The sequence below is a fragment of the Camellia sinensis genome, chromosome 4 (assembly GCF_055761805.1).
Source record: "Camellia sinensis isolate YWXY chromosome 4, ASM5576180v1, whole genome shotgun sequence".
In the NCBI taxonomy this organism is placed as follows: Eukaryota; Viridiplantae; Streptophyta; class Magnoliopsida; order Ericales; family Theaceae; genus Camellia; species Camellia sinensis.
This window is the reverse complement of record NC_138964.1, coordinates 144,742,036-144,761,867: the sequence shown is the minus strand read 5'-3', so window position 1 is coordinate 144,761,867 and position 19,832 is coordinate 144,742,036. Positions and strand designations below refer to the sequence as shown.

Genomic DNA, 19,832 nt, shown 5'->3' with positions numbered 1-19,832 from the left:
AAACTCAATGGGCAGGGAGTCGCGTCGAATTCCCTTCCAGAACTGGGTTGAGGAGCTTTGCCCTGAGGCTACTTATCCCTCCTAGGCGACCTACTTCGACGACGAGGAGATTGGTGTCTCTCCCGATCCCTCGAAGTCCTACTCCCCGTGCATGACGGATCACCACTTCGATTCATGGCTCCTCTTAGCTTAGCTAGCGTCATTGCTTCGCCTCTGCTATTGAATAAAAGTCTTTGTGACATTCGCACTTGTTTAATCTTCCTCAAAGGGCTGGACTGAGTTGCTGACTGAGCATATAAATAGGACCCTCATTCACAAAGTACACGCCCATTTATTCCCTACGCGGGCAACACCTCTGAGGCAATCTCATTAATATTGAAATGTCAACAGCCCAACACCGACTGAGTCATATGCCCCGATCGCCCCGTCAGCCGCTGTTATTCGGCGTTTAATGTTCGTGAACCAGCTAGGGTAAGGACATATTCATCAATCTAGTCGGCTCGAGTGCCCCAGCCGTTCCACGAATTGATTTTTCAGTACAAGATTCATAACGTGTTATTCGGTGTTTAATGCTCGTGAACCAGCTGGGGCAAGGGCAGATTCATCAATCTAGTCGGCTTGAGTGCCCCAGCCGTTCCACGAATCGATTCATAAGTACAAGATTCGTAACGTGTTATTCGGCGTTTAATATTCGTAAATCAGCTGGGGCAATGGCAGATTCATCAATCTAGTCGGCTTGAGTGCCCCAACCGTTCCACGAATCGATTCATAAGTACAAGATTCATAACGTGTTAGTCGGCGTTTAATATTCGTGAATCAGCTGGGGCAAGGGCAGATTCATCAATCTATTCGGCTTGAGTGCCCCAACCGTTCCACGAATCGATTCATAAGTTTGTGTTATTCGGCACTTCATGAATTCATTTTGTTGATTAAATCAGATCCACAAATTTAATCGGCTTCTAAGTTTGCCGTCTCACGTAATCATGACATTTTGTTCTAATTGCTGATTCTCCTAATTACGCACTCATACAACAAACAATACAAGCAGTAACTTGAGTACAATATTAAATTTTCATTCATAAATTGGGCACTAGCAGCGGACATTTTACATATGAAAATCCAAAAATGATGAAAATCTACTAGACAAAAATATACATTGAAATTGAAAATATTTAATAAAACTAGTGTCTCCCAAATCAATCATCGGGATCATACTCAAGTGGCTCAACGTCCACTTGCTTGTATGGAATTGGCATGGCCAATGTAACTCCAGTGGCAGCAAGGGCTTTAAGCCATCCATGTTTGAATCCCCGATTCTCGAATTTGGGGACTTCTTCTATGTAGTCCTTAAGGGCGGCGCTCTTTCCAGTCTCAAGCACCGCAGAAGCCTCAGAGTCGGCTTTTTCCTTGGCCTTCCTCAACTTTTCCAACTCGGCCTCCACCTTAGCAAACGCCTTCTTGGCTAACTTGAGCGATTTCTCGCTTGCGTTCGCCCTCTCCTTGGCATCGGATCTGAGCCGGTCAGCAGCCTGAGCCCTCTCCATCTCAGCTTCGGCTCGAGCACTTTCCATCATGGCTTTCATCGCCTCGAACTCGGCCCTTCAGCTTCCGACTTCAGGCGACCAATTCTTTCAATGGCTTCGTGCTGGCGGCGGCCTAGTTCGGCTATCCTTCCAACCGTCTACAAAACAAGGAGTCAGGATCATCACATACCAAGAAATATCGTATGCAAACCAAACCAAACAAGGAGTAAAAAAGATCAAGTCACATACCAAAAGGGCCGACTGGGCAGCTAACGCTATAGCTACCAAATCTTGCTCTGCTCGAAAAGTGGCCTTGTCAGCCGACAACGAGGTTGAGGCGGCCAAGCTCAACGCTACAGCTAGATCCTTCAAGGCAGACGCGTCAGAGGAGATCGGCGTGTTTTTGATCTTCGGTTGAATAACGAAAGGAACAACCACATCCGATTCCTCTAGACGAGGCTGTTTGTCAGCAGGGCTCTCCTCTGAGCCGGCATCTCCCTCGGCGGTACGTTTTTTTCCCCACTCTTCTTAAATAGGCCTTTCCTCTAGGATCTGCTGTTCGGCTACCTTATCCGACTCGGCTAAAACAACTTGAGCTGTCTCTTTTACCATAACGGGTTGTGAAGATTCAATTGGGGTAGGCCCAGAAATGTTGGCCTCGGCTTTTCGCTGCACGGCCATGCGTTTGGCATTTCTCTTTCGCATCATCTGCGTTAGATTTTCCGCAGCCATGCCATCAGAAAGATCGCCAGATAGATCTCCCAAATCTGTAAAAATATCTCCAAAAGAAAACTCCGCCCTACCCGAAGTGGACAGTGAGTTAGGCTGGTTAAGACCGGCTGCCTCAAACGCCGAGTTTAGAGCCTCGTCGACCTTTTTAGCCTCCGCAGCAAACTCTCTCATTGGTTTGGCAACTACCTCGACCACCGTCTCTGTGTCTTGCTCCGAATCAGAAGCTTCGAAACTAATTTGTCTGAGGGTCTTGAAGCTGGGGAAGATAAGAGCCGTAAGGTGGTGTTCACCGGATGGGATCGGGATGTCGTCTGCAGCCGAGAACGTAGTATAAGTAGGCTCGTACCGCAGAAGTATATGGGCAGCTCTCCCTTGCTTTTGTATGTTTGGACGGCCAAAATACTTGAGTGTAGTCTTAATCTCCGCAAAGACTGCGTCATCAGTCGAAGTCTGAATCTTCTTCAACTTATTGCCTATAAAAACGAAGGATTAGAATTGAAGAGAAAGCCGAGTAAAAGAAAGATCAACAACCATAAGGAGTTACTCGGCCACCTGGTTCACCCCTCTTTCGGGGAACAGGGTCTAGGCGATCTTCGCCCTCACTGAATTCCCAGTTACCGTGGACATTGACCATGACATCGTTAACTCGTTTGCCAGAACTGGCAAGCATGGTTACCAAGTGATGGTCGGTGTCCTTGGCCCTAAGAAAGTAGTGCCCGAGCCGACCGGAGGATTTGGCCAGTGCGTAGCAATGCCGAATCGCCGAAATGCCAAGATTGATCCTAAGGCGTCGGTTCAATTCTACGATTCCCATTATGATTCAAAAGAAATTCACATTGGGTTGAGAAGGAATCAGACCCCAATAGCGGAGGACGGCCCTAAGAAATGGGTGCAAGGGAAAGCAAACCCCGTCATCCGCAATGGATAGGAGAGGAAAGACGATGGTATTTTGGTCCTCCCTTTCCATATCAAGGGTATTGTCCGTCACTAGAGATATATGGACATCATCAGGGATAGAAAAATGTCTCCGGAACCCAGAGATACGACCCTCGGAAAGGAGGTCTTTCAAATGCTTAGCCATTTTAGTAAGGATTCAGGTATTCTAAATCAAAAATGAACACAGAAAATAGGATTACAAAGAGGAGAAGAAAACTTACGAGAGGCAAAGGAGACACGGAGAGACGGGAAAAAGTTGCAGAAGACGTGAGGTAGAGGAGGAATTCCGGCTGGCAATCCATGAGGCCCTAATATTCAAAAAGTATGCATTCGAAGAGACTGGTGTTTCAAATCGTAATAAATGCAAAAGATGCACGAATGAGGCGGGAACGTATAATGATGACCGAAAGGCCTGTGTTCTGACATACACATTGGGATAGATGAAACCGCCTAATTTATGTTTCTCTTCACTTTTCAAATTCAAAACTAAACACACCAATTAACTGTCGTCAATGGGGAGTTTGGGGGCAATTGTGGAAGCCGAATAATGGGCAGAGTCAGAAGCGTAAGCTTCGAAGAATGGACATTTGTTCGGCTTTAACCTGCACAATTAGGAGGCCAACTATAATTAACAGGCCGAGTAACTATGGGGCCGAATAAATAAGCAGTTTGAGAGCGGAAAGTGGACCAGGCCCTGAGGCCCTGGAAACGAGTATAAATAGAGGAACAACAGTCAAAGAAAGGTATGTGAGAACTAGGGGTGGGCGCGGGTCGGTTGCGGCCACGGAACCTCCAATCCGCCATCCATCCGCCAGATTGGCGGATTGAAGAAAATCAATCCGCATCCGTCCGCCAATCCGGCGGATGTGGATTGAGCGGATTGGCGGTTTGGCGGATGGATGCGAATCGGTTTGGCGGTTTAAAATTTTATAAATTTTCAACATAATTCAACTTGTGCACTTCTTCAAACAAAAAAAAGAAAAAGAAAGTATTACAGTCAATGACTTAAAAAAGTATTACAAATACTGTATGCCTTATCCAAAGAAAAAAAGTTTGAAACTTTAGAATATCACGATCACTGCATGCCTCATCCACATATTACAATCACAGCATAATTTATCCCCATAAAGTATTACAATCTGTGATTCTTAAAATATAATAACAATTCAAACCACCAAAACCATGAACAGAGCAGTAGTAAAAATTGAATGTCTTTGTATTGTTACATCTACATATGTTTTTGAAAATAAAAACCAACCAGCATTTATCATATTTTCTATTTATTACTTTTAGAGTTACATTTAAAAACTAAAAAATATATATGAATAATACGTTTATTTTTTTCAATTCAAAAAATATATTCAAGTTGAAATTTTTTTTTCAACAAAATATTTAAATTCTTTTTCAATTGAAAACACAAACATAATATTTAAACAAATTGAAAATACAAAGTCTTATAAATTACTATGGGTGCTCGCGATTTGGCGGTTTGGCGGTTCGGTTGCGGCCAAAAAATCTCAAATCCGCCATCCGTCCGCCAAATTGGCGGATTTGAGAAAATCAATCCGCAACCGTCCGCTCGTCATCACGCATCCGTCCAAAATACGGCGGATCAGTTCGGTTCGATCGATTTTGATGGATCGGTATATCCGCTGCTCACCCCTAGTGAGAACCAATATATTTAACTTAGAATACAAGTAATCTTGAGTGTTGAGACTGACTTGCCCGTCGGAGTGCTAATTCCGGCACCCTCGACCGGAGTGTTTATCCCTTTTCAGGTGACTAGCAAAGGATCACGAGCGCCCCCCAGGATCAGAAAAGTATTTCCAAACCACTTCTCCACAACTTCTTTCCTCATTTTGTAGGATAACTATCAATGAAGACAACGATTAGGCTAAATGGCAATTAAAGGAAAGGGAACACAAAGATCATCACATGGCCAATCAACAAAATGTTATTACGTTAATGAAGACACCTAAATATGTTGTTGATGCAATGTATAATATGCAAGGACAAACACTTTATTGTAGTTAATGTTTAAATGATGCATTCAAAAATTGTAGTTTATGATATTCATTCAGTTTATGATGTTCATTAACTTTTTATTAAAAAAAATTGTTCACCATGGATAGATTTGTTATTAATTTGTATACAACATTTTTTTATTACTTTATATTTTTCATTTGATTGAAATTTTGGCTTTTTTATTAATTTAAATGTCTATTTCTTAATTTGTTTTTTTTTTATTTCAACAAAATAATGGTTTTGTTATTAATTTCAATTTTTTAAAATTAATTTTTAGACGACATATTTTTATTAATTTACTTGTCTAATTTTAAAACAATTTGAAGGCTATGTTATTAATTTTTATTTCATTTTATTAATTGTTTTTTTGTTGATGTTAACATAATGGTTTTGTTATTTTCATATATTATACCAACAAGTTTTTATTCATTATTTTTTTGAGGTGTCCTAACTAAGTCCACTTTTTCACTTTTTGGACTGAAAAGTTGAGGAAAAAAAGATAGTTGTTTGGGATAAATTTTGTGCTTTTTACAGAAAAATGTGTATTCAAAAAATTGTATAAATTACTGTATAAGAGAAGATTTGATGGAATAGGTTGTACAGTGGGCTGAATGCAGTGACAGCGTTGGTAGACTAGAGGCTGTGAGATGTTTCCCTGCTATTCGAGCATTGAATTAGAGGTGTTGTTCGGCCCGTGGGGACCCACTACGGGTCCCGTTTTGCTAATCAAAACCGTTCAATGTGTAGAACTCATGGAGTACTATCTTTTTGTAAAAAATCACGTTGATCAGATATGGATAACTATCTAATCAGATTAGTTCGTTTTCAATCGTTAACAATAACACCATAAATTTTATAATTTTAAACTGATTTGATCATATAGTTACTGACATTTGATCAGGATGCTTTTTCATAAGCATATAGTACTCCGCGATTTCTACACATTCAACGGTTTAAATTATTTAAACGGGGTCCATGATGGGTCCCCATGGGCCGAACAACACTGAGTTATTAGTGCACCTAAATAAAAGATCGTTTCCAAAATTTGAGCTACGCATGTCCCCATTTTATAAATTGAACTTTTTTTTTTTATTTCATGTTAGCCAAATTTTTTTTCTTAACTTGTTTTTTCTCATTTTAGTAAAATAATGGTTTTATTATTAATTTAAATTTTTTATAATTTATTTGTAGATGACATATTTTAATTAATTTACTTTTCTCATTTTCAAACAATTTAGAGGCTTTGTTATTAATTTTAATTTATTTTTATTAATTGTTTTCTTGTTCATGTTAACATAATGATTTTGTTATTTTTAGACATTATACCAATAAGTTTTTATTAATTTTTATTTCCTTCTTATTAAAAAAAAATGTATAATTATTAATTTTTCCCCTATTTTATTTCATTTGAGCCGATTATATTTTTTAAGTTGTTTTTTTGAAGTTGTTTTTTTCCTTTAAATATAAATAATGATTTTGTTATTAATTTAAATTTTTTGATTAATTCGTAGACTTTTTACATTTTAATTTTAATTTTAATTTTTGCATTTTATTGAAATAAAGGATTTGTTACACATTTATTAATTTCTTTTTATTAATTTTTGTATGAATTTTTTTTTAATTTCATAATATAACACACAAATTGTTATAACATTGTCACTGGCAAATTTTACAGTGCAGAAAAAAAAAATTCTATTCGTTACGTCAATACAAAAGATTACAACAAAATAAAAGAACCATAACAAAATGAGAAAATAAAATAACCACAATAAAATAAGAAAAGAAAATGTAACCACAACATGTGTCAATTTTTTAAACGTTCATCGAAACAAGTTAAACATCATTATCAGGTGGTGGTGAAGGTGGAGGAAAGTACTTATGGTACACGTCAGTGACTCGATGGTCAATCTAATCAATGCGGTTCCTTGTCACTTCATCATGTCTCCCTGAGTCTACACGAAACTCACCAAATTGTTGACTTAGTGAGTTCTGAGCGGCGACAAACTCATCGAACTGAGTACCCAATGTATTGACCTGATTAGCCATTTGTTGTTCCCATTGTAGGTGCTGATTGTACTGTTCTTGTTCCAACGCTAAATAATCAGTCCAGTAATGGAGTTGTTCATTTGGTGGCATGGCATTGTCATTGAGTTCTTCATCATCAGGTATTGGTTCATTTTCAAAATTAATAGAGCCTAGCAAGTTGTCATGTCACGATCCCATTCCGCCCCTAGTAGAATGGTGCCGTGATGGCCAGTAATCCGAGATTACCGAAGGCCAACTTTCAAAATTCACACACAATCAGAGTATTACATATGGGGCTAACATGTGCAGAAGCAATATATTTAAATCTAAGTAGTCCATAAGAGCTGTGCATAGATCAAATAAAATGACATACATCTTAGCATGGTTTTACAACTTGAATACAAATAAAATAAAGTACATGTTACATCTTGATCAAAAGGCTTCTCAAGCCGACATATATACAAAATACATGAAATATAAAGTCGAGAAGCATAATCTTCAAGATTGCCGACATAACATGGATCAAACATCTTCTTGCAATTAACACATCTTGGCGTCACCGCCTTCATGCTTGTTATCTACATATATATATAAGGAGAGGGTGAGCTTGGATACTCAGTGAATGGTATAAGTAATAAAGGGGTTAAATGAATGATTCCCGAGGTCCTTGTCAAAACAATACATATATCATAGCTTGTTCAAAACATGGGATAGATCAAGTTCATCAATCAAATCTTGGTCTTTCAAATCTTCTTGGGATGTTTAATAACATCTACATAATACATGGGGTGATGACATTCCTGACAAAACAAACCCACTCGTTCATAGACCGTCGGTGACAAATCCACCCGTTCACAGACCGTCGGTGGGGCCATCTATTCATAGACCATCGATGACAAATCCACTCGTTCACAGACCGTCGGTGGGGCCATCCATTCATAGACCGTCGATGACAAATATCTCTCAAACATGATGCTACATGGGTTTAAAGTCCCCTAGCATGGGAGGACTTGTGCTACAAAAGTTTAGAGTCCCCTAGCACGTACGGACTTTCCAAGAATGTCATCCAAAACAAGGCTAATACTTGATATACAAAATAGGGATCATCATTCATGCTTAGCAATACTTTTCAAAACAAGCAAAGCGAAGCTTTAACAAAACGTTATAACATAGCTTCATTAGAAATACCACTCACATAGTTCTTGGGATGTCGGGATCAAGGCAAAGGTCTAAGTCCTACAAACACATGGCAAAGTCTATTGAATGTACTCTTAAAAACAAGCTTTACATGAATGCAAATGATCTAGGGAAAACATGCTGGAAAACATCTAGGGAAACACATGCTGGAAACATCTAGGGAAAACATGCTGGAAAACATCTAGGGAAAACATACTGGAAACATCTAGGGAAAACATGTTGGGTACCAACCAGGTCCGGGAATGGATGCACAGAAATGATCTAGGCTAAAATAACCTAGCTGGGTCAACTCAGGAGGTCTTGGCCAAGGTCCCACACCTCTTGGCCGAGGTGTGGTTACCTAGGCTTCAGTATGCAGTTGTCTGCCGAGGTGTTACAAGGTGCCGGCATGGGTGTACCATGGTCGGCCTAGGTGTGCAGTGGTTAGCCTAGGTGTGCATGCAAGATAAACTAACATGCAAGTGATCATGCAAGGTAGGCCAAGGTGAGATACGATGCTTGGCCTAAGTGTGTGATCTAGGCAAGAGTGGTCTCGGTGATCACACCTAGGGAAATGAAGCCTGGAAATCTGGGTTTCCTCCTTGCAGAACATGAAGAACATGAGCATGAAGAACATGAAGAACATGAATACTAAAATCATAACTTGTTATTACAAGATCTGGGATTTCATACTATGAGTTCGAAAACATGGACCTTGGTACTCGTACTTGAAGATCATATGAAAACAAACACAAAACATGCATCTTGATATAAACTTTCGGATCAAAACATGGTTTTCTTCAAGAACACATGAATATCACTTTCTCTTCCTAAAACCGAACTTCAAAACAATGCATGGTTCATGAAACATGCTAGATCATGTAATGCGATTAGATCAACATAAAGAATAACAAGAGTAGATCACGAATCTAACCTTAAAATATGGATCTAACGGTTCGATCTCTAGGGATTAAACTTGGAAATCTACCTCTCTCTGGAATTCCTCTTCCTCTCTTCCTGGAGCTTCTCTCTCCTCCTTAGAACAAAGATATAGAAATGATAGGTTTCTCTCTCTGACAGCTAACTTAACACTCTGCCGGGACACGTGACACTACCGGATTGGTTCTCCTCAAAAAGATGACTAAGTGACAAGACATGTGTAAGACAAAGTGTATACAACAAGCTAGATGACATGGGCACTCCGGCAGGTAATGATCTCAGCTTAGGACAAAGGCTTCGGCAAGTAAGGTTCCAATGACCTCGGCTAGGAAGGATAACACTTGACCTAGCTGTGCCACACCTCGGCCTAGATGTGCCACACCTCGGTCTAGGTCATTCCAGTCCCAGAACAAGATCACTAAGTGCAAGGATCAGGGATCTAGGACGCCTAGATGATAACATCTCGGCCCAGATGATGCACATCTCGGCCTAGGTGGTGCACACCTCGGCCTAGATGATGACATCTCGGCCAATATGCCTAGGTGATGGTGGAGGTCAACCAGAGTGGTTCCAAGATGGTCCTAGGGGTAAGAGGTTCAAAGGTGTGACCTAGGCTTGGCATGACCTAGGCTTAACATGACCTAGGTTTGGCATGACCTAGGCTTGGCATGACCTAGGCTTGGCATGACCTAGGCTTAACATGACCTAGGCTTGGCATGACCTAGGCTTGACATGACCTAGGCTTGGCATGACCTAGGCTTAACATGACCTAAGCTTGGCATGACCTAGGCTTAACATGACCTAGGCTTGGCATGACCTAGGCTTGACATGACCTAGGCTTGGCTTGGCATGACCTAGGCTTAACATGACCTAGGCTTAACATGACCTAGGCTTGGCATGACCTAGGCTTAACATGACCTAGGCTTGGCATGACCTAGGCTTGACATGACCTAGGCTTAACACAGCAAGGAAGGAACAAAGCATGCATACAACACTTAGGGAAAACAAGATAGCATCAAGACAAGACAAGAACCTTTACTTAGGCAAAACAAGTCTAAGTCTACAAATGCAAGCTTAATAAGACAAAATCATGAAAATGCACATGAACATGACTAAGACATGAATGTGGGTTATTATATGTCAGCACCACCAGCTCGGGTCAGTGTGTACTCAGAAATTGGTGAAGTGATTCTTACACATTGACAGGATGCGCTCTGAAAATTTTGGTTAACAAAGCTCCAAAAGGTAGTGACCGGCCACTCAGAGTACCAAGTTTTGCAACATTCATTTCTCTCAGTAATATGGAGCATAAATCTAATTTTTGTCCAATTTCAAAACAATATAACAAATAAACATTAAAACATGGAACGACATCAAAATGTCCTTTTTTGGGAGTGACATTTTCAACTATCCATCGATGAAAAATACGAAGGTAGGATTTTAAATGTCTGGCTTGTAAATTAGTGACGGTGATTCGGTTCTCACAAATTATGGTATAAACCTCAGTTACATCATCAACAATGTTAGCCAACTGTTTCAACTCCAATAATTTGTGCGAAAGTGCGGGGACTGAGTGTGATTGCTTTCCCCTTTACATAAGAGGTCAGAGTGAATGGTTCCACTTGTTGCTCAGCAGATGTCAAGTGAACGTAAAATAACTGTACAAGACAGAAATATACCTTATGTGGTAAATTAGTTAAAGGTAACCATCCCATTGTATCCAATCTGCCAAGCAATAGTGGATCATATTAAGAAGGTAGATTTACCTTTCTCCCCGTAACAATTGGTCGATTAGCAAAATTTGAATAGGCTTGTTCATGATGATATGTGAGAAAATCATTAGTTGGATAGTCATGATGTTGTTGTTATGGTTCACGTTGTACAGGGTTAGAGGTTTCGCCACGTTTGGGTCTCGCTCTTTTTGTTCTTGGCATGATGACTGCAAAAGTTAAGAAAAATGTATGTAAAAGTTAAGAAAAATATATGAAAAATGTATGATGTTGGTAGGAAAAATGGAACAGATAGGCAACAGATAGCGAAACTGGGTGTGGAAGGCAAAGTGGTGGCTGAACCAGATGACCGGCCGGATGTCCCTGGTGGCTGTTCTTTGCCTGCAATTTGCCTCCCTGCAACTCAGTTCTCAAGCTATCAAGAATATGAACTAACCTCTTCTCTCTTCCTTCTATGCTGAATATAGTGAATATTATAGTGTGATGAGCTGCTAAAGGTGTTGGAATGAGACGGGCTCAGATGGTGTGTTGAAATTCTGGATGGTGAAGATGGTACAGACTCAGATCTTATATAGAGGCTGAGGTTCATAAGGTCCAAGGTTCATAAGGTTTTTTTTTTTTCTTACTTACTTTTGATTTCTTACTAATATTTATTTTTATTTTTTTATTTTCCTTACTTATTTGTAATTGCATGCGTATACTGACCATGTCTGCAAGTTTTTGTCATGGTCTCTCTTTTCTTTATTCCACAGTGATGGATAAGAGGGGGTAGGTGTCTTGGATACGTGAAATGACAAAATTATCCTTTTTATTTTGTTCTGCCATTCAATTTAAGAGGGGCGAATTGGTAATTTCATACACAAATATCACTCCCCCCAATTATACGACCTTCTGTGGCCTTCACGGGTGAGTGACTTGCAAGAGTACAATAATGCATGCACTTTTTCAGACGAGTTTTTTATTACATTAATAAAATGTAATAAATGAAAAAGTAATGAAAATGTTTGGTAACGTTTACGTATTGATTTGTATTTGAAAATATTAAACACACTGATTTATGTTAATTGTTATCAATATATATTCACCAAAGTTATTAACTTGAACAAAATTTTTGAAAAAAATTAAAAACATATTGTACAAAATCTTTGCACAGGCCAAAAAAATGAATTCACACAAAAATTAATTGACACAAAGTAATTGACATAGAAGTTATTTAAAAAAAATTATTTGACAAAAAAATTTATTCAAAAAAATTACTTAAAAACAATTAATTGAAAAAAAAATCATTTTTTAATTTGAGTATTTTAAAAATAGTTTGGTTATGACTGTTGATCAAAAATACGAATATCGATATATGAGTTGTATGTTTGATTATTAATTAAAGGTTGAATTAAGTTCTGAAACTATTTTGAAAACTCATCACCAAACAAATTTTATTATTTCACATGTCACATCAAACACTCAAAACTCAATTCCACATACAATTCAAAACACACTTCAACACTCTATTCAAAAACCATAACCAAACAAATTTTCTATACTCAAATAATAATTCCACAACTCACAAACTCAAAATACAACTCATACTCTCAAATTATATTTATAAAACTCTAGCAAACGCAACCCTTGATTTTCAGCATCAACAATCGCAAAAGCCAAAGGAAATAGGCCTGAAAACAAAATAACATGAAACTGCAAAAATTAGCAGACTCACGATACAATAACAAAAATCAAAATCCACCAACTGCCAAAACACATTGACAAACCAAAACTATACTAACTGCAAATAAATACATATCTTGATTACCATCCTTTGATGTTGCTGCAAGCAAATGCCTCTTGTAACGCCTCTTCAAGAATATACAATCAATAAATAATAACAGACGACAAAATTGAAAGCCATACAAACACCCATGAAATGCCACAAACAACCTCCAAAAACACCCACTACTTTCATCCACATTTAATTCAAACACACTTTCGGGATTCGTTCTCATACCCGTCTCAAGGTACCATCGAAATTGGTCAAAAAAAGATGCAAAATCACTAAACAACCCACCTCTTACCTTATCAACTCATAACCATGCAACTCGATAAGAAACATCTATACCATATTGCTTCTTCAACTTGTTTTTTAACTTCAATAGGACGAGTCAACGGATTATCACTAATATTATTATGCACAATATTAGACACAAGTTTAGAACCAACCATTTTGCTACAAGATCTATGAGTAACAACCCCACAAGTATGCACATTATCCAACTTCATAATAAAAAAAAAATATCGGAATTCATCAACATGCTTCCATACACAAACCATTTACAACTCGTAGATGACTTCATCATATATTCGGCAGTTACTCTTGTTGCATCGTTCTTCAAATAATTCATTGCAAAATCACATTCAACTGCATACTTAACCAATGCAATGCGGAACGCCGACACTCCACCTTAAAATTCTTGACCAACACTGTGTATAATCCCCTTCCAACTAGTAGACAACAAAACTCTCTCTGGTTCTGGATAAAAACTAGGCAACAAACCACCAAAATCATCATAATCGTTAACCAAAGAACTCTCACAAATTACAGAATCAATCTTAGAAGAATTATTATCAACCTCCACAATTCTCTTATCACCCACAACAACATCAACAACATGAGAACCATTACAACTTACCATTGACATCATATTCCCCAAATCATCATTACATTCAACAATATAATTAAAATTTTCAGGCATAGAAAAAAACAAACAAAAGTTACCAACACTCAACTCTTTGAATTTCGCAGATATTTTATCAACAACTTCATATAACTACATCCCTCACTAATCTTAATAGTAGCACAAGACTTACTGTATTTGCACATTAACATGAAACACCCCTCCATATTACAAAATCACAAACTAGCAAACAATTGTTCACAGATTCCAAGCTGTAAAATTATACAGTTACAACATATCAGTATCAACACTTCACAATTCACAATTCCAAACTACAAAATTATACAGTTACAACATATCAATATTAAAACTTCAGAATTCACAATTCCAAACTACAACTTCAAAACATATTACACTGGTGGTGTTTGTTGAAGCTTTTTTTGCCCAACTTCTAGCTTTTATCTTAAAAAAAGCTAATTCAATCTGTTTGGTAGCCTTGAATCTGCTTCAGCTTCAACTTCTACAAATTATAGGCAAGGTGAAAAAAACTAAAATTCAAAAGCTGGTTCAACCAGCTTCAGATTCTCACGGGTAAAACGCGGAGGGAAAATATACTTAAATGTCCTTAGTGTTTTGAAACATTTACCTTTATACCACCTATATATATTCGTTTTTTTGCCCTAATCTTTCTCTTTGGCAAGAGATCAACAGCAACGCAGCAACAAGATTGCGACTCTGGTTCGCTTTCGGCAATGGTTCAGTTCCGGAGATGTGAAGCTCTGGTTTGTTTCCGGCGACGTGCGGCTCTGGTTCGTTTCCGACTCTGGATTTGTTTCTCTCTTTCTGACTCTGGTTCATTTACTTGATTTTTGATTTTTCTTTTTCTTGCTCGGCATATTGTTTTGGTTATTTTTTATTTTAAATTTGTTCAGCATGCATGTCTATTTCAAATTTGTTCAAATTGGGGAAAATAAGAATAGTTAGGGTTTAGGAAAAATTTGGGGAAATTTATTCATGCTTTGATGTTAAAAATTTGTGTAGAAGTTGGTTTGTTAATGCTCTATTTGTGTAGGAGTTAAAAATTTTATGTTAAATTTGTGTAGGAGTTGAATTCCAGAAGTGGATTTCCTATCTGCAAGCACCACAAAATCGGATTATTTTATTTGGAGTTGAAATTAATTCAAATAGAAATTAGGAAATAAATAAATAAATAAGGTGGGTTTGGGTAATTATCGTTTTATTTTTAAACTCACAGTTATTCCCTTGAGATTGAACTTCCTTTTGGATTGAATAATGAGTTGTGCCAGCTGTGGGCCGTAGTGTCTTGTCAAGAAACAAAATTGTCATGTTGTATTGAAATTGATAGTGATTGGTAAACTTTCATGCCTTTGAATTTTGAAAATGAAAATCATCTTAGTTCAAAATTTGAACTGAGGTAATCTCTTTTTTCCAAATTGAAAGCATGAATTTTGTGCCGAATTTTGTGCTGCCAAACATAGCATTGGTGATGCTTATTAAAATTATGCATACCAGCATAACTCTCCCCTGTAATACAGAAGTCTATGTTCTTGTATTCCGGGAATTTGCTAAACCAATGCTCAAGGAAAACAAGATTGTCTTGTGCTAAAGAAAAGGTAAATGCAAAGTTAATTTAGATAAAATATCCCAAGAATTGTTTAGCAGTAGTGTCTCCAAACTATTCCCACAAATTAATTCAATCAAAAAGGTGAAGTCCTTAACATAAATGACAATATTATAAAAGTTCAAATAGTTGCTCTAATTTCGAATTTAGGTTATGACTTGTGGATTAATTTTATCTTCATTAGATACAGAATTCTGGGAATGATAGAATTCTAGCTGGGGTAATGCCAGCAGAGAGAAGGCAAGCCTGTTCTGCAGAAGCAGCAGTTCTTTTCATAGTTATCAAATTAGAAAAATTTAAGACTTTAGCCTTTTAAACGTCTTCATTAGGTACCAAAGAACACACTCAACAAGCAAATAACATAAGATTTATCAGCACCATAAACCACACTCAATACTCATAATAATGTTAAGCCAATAATTGAAAGTGCTTTACATACCTAAGCGATCATGATAACTGAAAGTGCTTTACTTTATCTGTTTCAAGCCCTTCTCAACCCTTTCTATTGTCCATGATACAAAAAAATTATCATTTTCTTTTGTTAATGCTTTGAGGAGTGGTTAACACACCAATCTGTTGCTATCTCACACACACCAATTAGTTTTTTATTTTTTTGTTGATATGGTTTTTAATATTATGAGTAAAGGTTTGTTCAAACCATTGTTGCAATTCAAGCATTTTTATTATTATGATTTGTTTAATAGAAAATGAGTTCCCAACCACCATCACAATCTCCAACAACTACAAAGAGCAAGGGAAAAGCTTTCCAAAACTTCCAACCCTCACAAGGTTTAAAGGCACATTGGGACACAAAATTCATTGAAATTTTTGTCAAACTTTGTGTGGAGCAAGTGAAAGCAGGTCACAGACTTGGTATGCACTTGGATAGGGTTGGTTGGGAAGTAGTTATTAACAAGTTCAAAATTGCAACTGGAAAGTCATATGTTCGCATTTAGCTTAAAAATCGTTAGGATATCTTAAAAAAAGAGTGGGGTCTTTGGAAAAATCTATTGAGAGGTGAGACTGGGCTGGGGTTAGATCCCTTGACTGGAGCTATCATGGCATCTGATGATTAGTGGAATTTGAAGCTATAGGTCAGTGAATTTTGTTAATTTTTTTTCTTGCTCACTTGTACTTGAGCTTTATGATTTATATATTTGTAATTATTTGTCCATATTTTGTTATAGAAGTATCCTGATGCAGCCAAATTTCGTGAGAAGCCATTGACATTGGCCGATGACATGGGCATACTATTCTCTGATGTTTCTGCAACTGGTGAGTGGGCATACACCCCAAGCTCTGGAGTGTTTCTTGACACTGAGGGATCTCACACCCCACTTGGTGATGATACTGATACGGAAATCCATCCATCTGAATTGAGCAACCAATGTCGTCGCCAAAAAGAGGGTCCATCAAAGAAGCAAAAGGGGAACAAAAAACAATCAGTTGCCGATGAGTTGAGTAAGACACTTAACCGCATTGTTGATGTTGTGGAGGCATCATCTTCAACTAGTACACAAAATGCTACTATGCAAAATCTGCACACAATAACTGAGTGTTTGGCTAAGATTAGCACAATCTCTGGCGTTAGTGAAGACGATGACCTTTTAGTTTGGGCTGCAAGGTTGTTCATGAAACCCTCACTTCGTGAGTCTTTCATGGCTTTGCCTAATGATGTGTTGCGTTTGAAGTTTATTAATCTTGAAATTGCTTTGGAAAAGGTTCGCATTCTTGGTTTTCGTGATTAGTTCATTGTGCTAATGTGTTTTTTTATTATTATTTTAAAAGACATTTTTAGGACTATCTTTAATTAATTTGGCTTAATGTTGTATTTATGTTTGCCTCAGTGAATTATGTTTAATTTCTGCTCTCACGGATGGAATAGGAAGTATTATTGCAAGTTATGCCTTCACGGATGGAATAGGAAGTATTATTGCAAGTTGTATTTTGTCCATTTGTGCCATGTGACTTTGCAAGTTGTATTTTGGCCATTTGCCTGCAAGTTGAAAAGCAATTTTAAAAAGATATTATTTTAAATGATGAATATTGCAATGACATTGTCTATATATAGTATGATGGTGAACTTGTTTGCCATTCCGAATTGTTAAACAACCAAGAGGCATTCCAATCTTTGCAGGTATTCTGCTGATGTTTGTTTAATTTTATTTTGTGTCTATATTCTCTAATTTTGTGTGTTAAATTAATTTCTTATTGTTAAATTAATTTATTTTATCTATATCCTCTAATTTTATATTTATTGTGTGTGTTAAATTAATTTCTTATTGAATGAATGTCGTACATGACTCCAATTTCTATACAGTATAAAAAGATGGACAATTTCAATGATGATGGTGATTATGATAATGATGACAATGTCGCTAGATCTTCATGACAACCAAATCACCCGTATGGGAATCCCTACCTAATGGCAGCAGCAGTGGCAGGAACAATTTATGCAGAAAATTACCTAAATAAACAACCATGTAGGACATCTGCCCTCATAGGACATCAATGGATGTTAGAATTGCAACATGGTAATGCTACAAGAATATATGAAAATTTTAGAATGGACAGGGATGTTTTTTATCAATTGTGCAATTTATTAGAGACTAACTATGAACTACAAAGTGGGGAAAAAGTTGGGGTTCAACAACAAGTTGCTATTTTTTTATTTATTGTTGGTCAACATGCAAACAATAGAAATGCTCAAGAAAGATTTCAATTATCTGGTGAAACTATTTCAAAATACTTCCACTCTGTTTTAAAAGCGTGTATGAAAATGTCCGTGGATTGGGTGAAGCCAGTGGGGTTCATCCGTACATAAAAAATAGCCGAAAATATTACCCTCATTTTAAGGTAACTACAAATACTCTCTCTCTCTCTCTCTTAAAAAAAATATTTTATGATATTTTTTGTATGTAGAATTGCCTTTGGGCAATTGATGGAACACATATCAAAGCTCATGTTGAAGCAGAATACTTACCCCGTTTCATAGGTAGGAAGGGATATGCTACACAAAACATATTGGCAGTGTGTGACTTTGACATGTGTTTCACCTTTTGCTTGCCTGGTTGGGACGGAAGTGCACATGACACGCGAATTTTTTGGGATACAATTAGGAATCCAAACAATAATTTTCCATATCCAGAAGGAGGTATGTATGTAACACAAATTAAGATTTATTCATTTATTCTATATTAGTTATATTTGTAATGAGTTCATATTTTACTTTGTAGATGAGTATTATTTGGTTGATTTTGGCTATCCAAACACAAAGGGTTATCTTGCGCCGTACAAAGGGGAGAGATATCATTTAGCTCAATTTGACCATCAGCCTCCTCAAACTGCACATGAAAAATTCAACAAAACACATTCATCACTTAGGAGCGTAATAGAAAGATCATTTGGTGTTTGGAAAGCAAGATGGCCTTTTATGAAAGATATTCCATGCAATTACAATTTTGTTTGTCAACGGCAACTTGTTTATGCTACTATGGCAATCCACAACTTCATTAGACGAACTAAAGTTAAGGGATATTGCATTCGACTCTTATGATAAACATATTGAGTATGTCCCTGTTGATGAGAAAGCAGTGGTAGGGGAAGACCGACATGGGCATCCGGTTCATAATGATGATTATGAGATGGATTCAAGAAGATATGAGATTTTAATGTCAATTTCTCAAGGAAATAATTATTAAAATATAATATATATTTTTTGTGTGTGTAATATTTATTTCATTGTTATTATTATTTAAAAATAATAGGGTTATGTTAATTTGGTGTTGGAATGATCTCTTAATATGTAATTAATAGCAAAAAGTCTAGATAAATTCAATTTACAACTAACAAGGGTAAAAAAGACATTTACACAGCAAAAAGCTACTTCACAGCTTATTTAACAAACACTACTCAGCAACTTAAATCTATAATCCAATAGCTACACCAAACACATTAACAGCTTCTGATTAAAGCTATAATCTATAATATGTTTTAACAGCTACACCAAACGGCACCACTATACAACAAACAAAATCAACAAAATCAAAATCATTACACTACATCACATACAAAAATCACAAAATAAGTATCAAACAAATAAAGTTAATCACAAAACAAAGAATTATAACAACATTACTCAACACAAACTAGAGATTACGCAAATTTGCTTATCTATATATATACATAAATATATGTATCGACAGATAGAGATATAGTGAGGCACAGATACAGACACACACACACACACAACGAGAGAGAGAGAGAGAGAGTGTACGCGGAGATCGCTTATACACAGAGATTCAGATTGCACAACAAGATCGACCTCACAATATAAAGAGATCGACATCACGGATTGTGATCGAGATCAGAGACAACCTCGCATAGGCGACATCACAATCTAGTAGTTGATTTTTCACGTATATATATATATATATAT

The 19,832-nt window shown here is 37.1% G+C and overlaps 1 protein-coding gene across 1 annotated transcript; it reads left to right on the top strand.

The window, feature by feature from the left end:
- Positions 1–16,101: 16,101 nt before the first annotated feature.
- LOC114261060 (L10-interacting MYB domain-containing protein) lies at positions 16,102–17,142 on the top strand. The gene is made up of 2 exons (XM_082923699.1): positions 16,102–16,338; positions 16,582–17,142. The coding sequence occupies exons 1-2, from the start codon at positions 16,102–16,104 to the stop codon at positions 17,140–17,142; spliced, it is 798 nt and encodes a 265-aa protein (XP_082779825.1).
- Positions 17,143–19,832: the final 2,690 nt, after the last annotated feature.

Excerpts from the sequence above, each read along its gene's own strand:
- LOC114261060 (XM_082923699.1), top strand. The coding sequence starts at position 16,102 with ATGAGTTCCCAACCACCATCACAATCTCCAACAACTACAAAGAGCAAG. Across the intron at positions 16,339-16,581 it reads TTGCAACTGGAAAGTCATAT|AAGTATCCTGATGCAGCCAA; the intron begins GTTCGCATTTAG and ends ATTTTGTTATAG.